Source organism: Tachypleus tridentatus, chromosome 1 (assembly GCF_004210375.1).
Source record: "Tachypleus tridentatus isolate NWPU-2018 chromosome 1, ASM421037v1, whole genome shotgun sequence".
NCBI classification, from domain to species: domain Eukaryota; kingdom Metazoa; phylum Arthropoda; class Merostomata; order Xiphosura; family Limulidae; genus Tachypleus; species Tachypleus tridentatus.
In genome coordinates this window covers 13,947,390-13,952,088 of record NC_134825.1, presented here as the reverse complement: position 1 = coordinate 13,952,088, position 4,699 = coordinate 13,947,390, and the positions used below count along the sequence as shown (strand labels likewise).

The 4,699-nt window shown below is 30.2% G+C and overlaps 1 protein-coding gene across 1 annotated transcript; it reads left to right on the top strand.

Annotated features, from left to right (window-relative positions):
• Nucleotides 1–2,326: 2,326 nt before the first annotated feature.
• LOC143240561 (crustacean hyperglycemic hormone 6-like) lies at nt 2,327–3,929 on the top strand. Its single transcript, XM_076483624.1, has 3 exons — nt 2,327–2,375; nt 2,647–2,858; nt 3,644–3,929. The coding sequence occupies exons 1-3, from the start codon at nt 2,373–2,375 to the stop codon at nt 3,756–3,758; spliced, it is 330 nt and encodes a 109-aa protein (XP_076339739.1). The 5' UTR covers nt 2,327–2,372; the 3' UTR covers nt 3,759–3,929.
• The last annotated feature ends 770 nt before the right edge of the window (nt 3,930–4,699 follow it).

Genomic DNA, 4,699 nt, shown 5'->3' with positions numbered 1-4,699 from the left:
ATTTTTACGTTGTATTCAAATTATTTCATTCTTTCGATTTTGATATTTAATAACAATCATGTTTATTAGGTCGTTTAAAATATTAACACTACTGGGACAGCGGTAAGTCTACGAAATTACACCGCCAAAATCAGGGTTTTTATTCTCATCAGGAGACACAGCAGATTAACCGATGTATATTTGCTGCAAAAGCATAAATATTTAAATTATTTAGTTTCAGTTTACATCGTATCAGTTTTTCAGTTCATATATTTAATATATTTTATTAATTTCCGTGTATATATATGTCTGAATATTCCATATTGACAGTTTTTATGGATATAAAACGTTTTGACCAAATATATATCTTTTCTTAGACTAGCTCAGATATCTGTGGTGTAGCTTTACACTAAATTTAAACAAACAAACAAACCCTTAATTCTGATATTCATTCACCAAATTGTAAGCTATAAACTAATCATTTTTTAATTAGCAGTTAAAAGTAATTAACCTAAAAATTATTTAAAATACACAAAGTTAAACGAAATTATTAAAATGCATCCCCATAAGTGTGGTGTGCTTTTTCAGATTACTGTCGACAAACGTAAATATTATTTTTAGTGTGGTCCTTCTAATAATTTTATGTTTTTACTGGAACAAATGGAGAAGAAGAAAAAAATTTGTAACAATTCTTCCAGAAATTATTTCTATTAATTTAAAACAATCATAAAGCTACTATTGTATGTTCGTCCTAACAATGTTGGCCCGGCATGGCCAGGCGTGTTAAGGCGGGCAACTCGTAAACTGAGAGTCGCGGGTTCAACTCCCCGTGGCGCCAAATATCCCCGCCCTTTTAGCCGTAGGGGCCTTATAATGTGACGGTCAATCTCACTATTCGTTAGTAAAAGAGTAGCCCAAGAGTTCGCAGTGGGTGGTGATGACTGGTTGCCTTCCCTCTAGTCTAACAATCCTAAATTAGAGACGGATAGCACAGATAGCCCTCGAGTAGCTTTGTGCGAAAAAACAATCTAACATCAGGTTGTTCGGGTTGTTTTTTTTAATTAATATTAACGCCATTTCAGAATTTAAAACGGATGAAATGCTGATTACATAATAAGTGCAGTGTTATTCTTTTCTTGTAACTGTTTGGATTAAAAACTGTAGCTAAAAAATGTGCAACTTAAATCCATAAAACAAACACTAACATATAAAGTATGGGTTGTGTAGGTGTAGTTATTTTCTTTCTGTTGATAAAAATGTTAAAGTTTAAAGTGCAAAACACATGATATACGCATTTTAAAATGAAATTATTTTCTAATTTTTCAAATAGTAGAAAATAATCATATACATCTTAACAAATAGAATAAATGTTATCAAACACTTAATTTTTAAAATATGATTAAATATTTAATACCACGTTAACTAAGAGATGCTCTTAAGTCGATATCATACGATAAATAAAACATACATAACATACTTTATAAAATAAACTTTTAAATATATTATTGGATTCAAGTTTAATACGACTAAATGGCTGATTTTTAATTTAAAATGGGAAATATTGTTTTTAATTCTAATGTCTACTGTAGTACTAGTAACTGTAACAGAAATAACGAAAATCTAAACATTATTCTTGATATCATCACCTTATAGATAAATTCGGCGACTAAATAAAAGTATTGAGAAAAATCAATTTAATATTCTGTAAGTCATAAAAGAACTGTACATCTTTATGTAATTGGAATCTAATGGTATTTAGCTATAATCAATTGTAAAAATAGAAGAAATACACATGTTACTATTGAATAAGCTTCGTGCTTCTCCGGTAATAATGTAATATCAAACTCTTTATAATAAGAAGTAAATAAATAATACACAGAGACTCCCAGAGGTAGTTCTTGTTCGATGCTATTCGTTTCTAAAAAATTGGATAGAAGAAAATAGAGATTTACACTCAAATCGTGACAAACAACTATAAGAAACTCTCAAATAAAAATTTTCTGGTAAAACAGTTCAAAATATTAAGATTGTCTTTCTTTATTGCTACTTAGCCACTCTTACAGCAGTTTCCAAATAAGAAGTACTTCAATTCTTCACACAACGATACGAGAAATGTAATTATGGTGTTCAAACATATGGGAATTAGTGGGAAGTATAGTATTGAACTAGGACGTGAATGTATTAATAATGACATTTAGAGACCAGAGAAGAGAAACTTTCTTCTCGGGTGACATTTTCTTCCATTTCTTTATAATTCTCTTGGGTCTTTTGAATTGAGCAATAACAGGTTAATCTGATGACAGATAAGTATAAAAGCTTAGGATATCTAACTGTCTTCTCATTCAGAATCTTCCACTCACCAACATCACAATGTTCTTTAACTAGAAATCTGTATGGTAAGCCTATTTCTCACTCTCGTGGGTTGATATGATGGTATTATAAGCGTGTTATTTTACATTATAATTACTCAGAATTTATTAGAAACCAGTTTGATGTAAACTCTTTGGTGACATATCTACTGATATTCTATATTCTCGTTACAGCAACCTAAACGCTTATTTTTTTTTTTTGCAGAATCACTAATAACAGTTTAATAAACAATAAAATAACTCACGCTTAGGTTTTAGGCTTTCAAACTCAACAAAACATTATTTCGTTTCTTTGCAGATGCCAATGACCATGTTTTTATCACTTCCATCTGCTGTATTGTTAATGTTCCTTCTAACAACTTCATGTTCTTCCCAGTTAAGTGAAAAACGTGGTTTTACTGACCAAGGATGTATGGGAACTTACGACAGTACCAAGCTTGCTCGGTTGAATCGAATCTGTGAAGAATGTTATAATGTTTACCAGGTTCCACTCATTCACAAATCCTGCAGGTAATTTTTAAGAACTGGTTATTATAGAACTTTAATAGCTAGACAGAGTCTCAAAAAGACCAGTGGATACAGCCCTCGACTTTCACTCTGGGGGTTGTGATTTGGAATTGCCCTTACCTAACATATTCTTCCTATATGATTTTCCAATGAGCTAGCCACCGAGGTATAAAATATCTATCCTTACAAATATATTGGTCAAAACCAAATTATTTAGGACTAAAGTATAAAGAGATAAAAACTGGGTGAAATAGATGAAATCCGTGTACGTGTGTGAGCTGTAACGATAAAAATAATGTGAAAATTGATCAGTATTTGCTCTTAAATTTTATACTAACCTTGTGTTCTTGATTTTCTAATATTCCAAAGACACATATAATAAAACTATATCAAAATATATCAGTAAAGTAAGTAAAGATAGTTTTATCAAGATGATGTCAGGTTCCAGAAACCTCTACACCTCCAATTTCAAATAGAACCATAGTCTTAGGCTCAACCGGTAAAGGATGGTAAAGTTACGTAGATATAAATCTATTGTTTCACACTTTACAATTTTCTGTGGTTCTCATAAATAACACATTTCTGTTATTTCCTTGAAGATTCTGTACTTGATTCTTGAAAGATTAAAATAAAATAAAAAAATGTTTCGTATATAATTATACTAAAGAAGATATGTTAGAAATATACCCTATTCTGTTACAATAAATAATTTTGTTATTAATTTATGTTTCACAGAAGAGAAAAGAGTAAGGATACAAGTGTTAAATATCTTAAATCTTTTTGTTCAGATCGAACTGCTTCAAGAACGAAATGTTCACCGACTGTATCAAGGTTCTACTTCTTGAGTCTGACGAACAACAATTAAATAGTATGGTGGGAGAATTATTTGGAAAAAGGAAGTAATATCTTCTGCTGAAATGGAATATGTTAGCTTGATAACTTGATCCAATCTTATATAAACATTACGTGAAATGTAAAAGATTTGCCGTTTTATTCTATCATACAATGAATTATACGTTTGTACGTACTCGAATAGCGACAGAATTAGCTGTTTCTGATTAGTGTTGATAAAATCGGTTAAAGTACAGACATATCCCAAGTTTGAATACCACCATGTTCAAATAACAAAATGTGTAAACTTTTATAACAGAGAAAATGATATTTTTTTGTAATTTAAGAATTTCTAGGTGTTTTGAAACTATTACTTTTGAAACTATAAGTAAGTGAAAATAAAACGAAAAAACGCAAATTCAGTTTTAAAAAGGTGAGATTTTCTACATGTACAACATATCTTAGTGTTAAACTACTTAAAATATTTCTTATTGGTTCATTAAAACTCAGTTTGTAAATAATATTTACTTAATTTAAAAGATTTCATTGAAAGAAAAGTTTTCATTTTGCGAAAAACATTGTTTCATCTTATTCTTAGGATTCTTTCGTATATTTGATTTGTATTTCGCGCAACACTAAGTTAATAATGAAAGACTCGGAAGAAAGCAGCCAGTGATTACCACCCATCTTTCGGAATACTTTTTTTTTTCAACAAATAATGAGACTGACCGTCAGATTATAACACTTCGACTGCATAAAACGTGAGCATATTTGATGTGAGTCCAGCACCTTAACTACTTGTTCATTCCAGTTTGTCTCTTAAGAAACAAAGGGGATAAAGGATAAGTTCTGCTACTGAAACAGAATCCAATATCAAAGACGATAAAATATAATCTATAAAACACGAACATATAAAGTAATCAGACACAGGAATTTAAGAAAACTGTAAGTACCACAGTAACCATCGACAGTCACTTGATACAATGTAAGTAAAATGCATAGTAAAAAAATTC

Bases quoted from the DNA above. Each gene is read 5' to 3' on its own strand.
- LOC143240561 (XM_076483624.1), top strand. The intron at 2,859-3,643 runs GTAATTTTTAAG...CTTTTTGTTCAG, and splicing joins CTCATTCACAAATCCTGCAG to ATCGAACTGCTTCAAGAACG.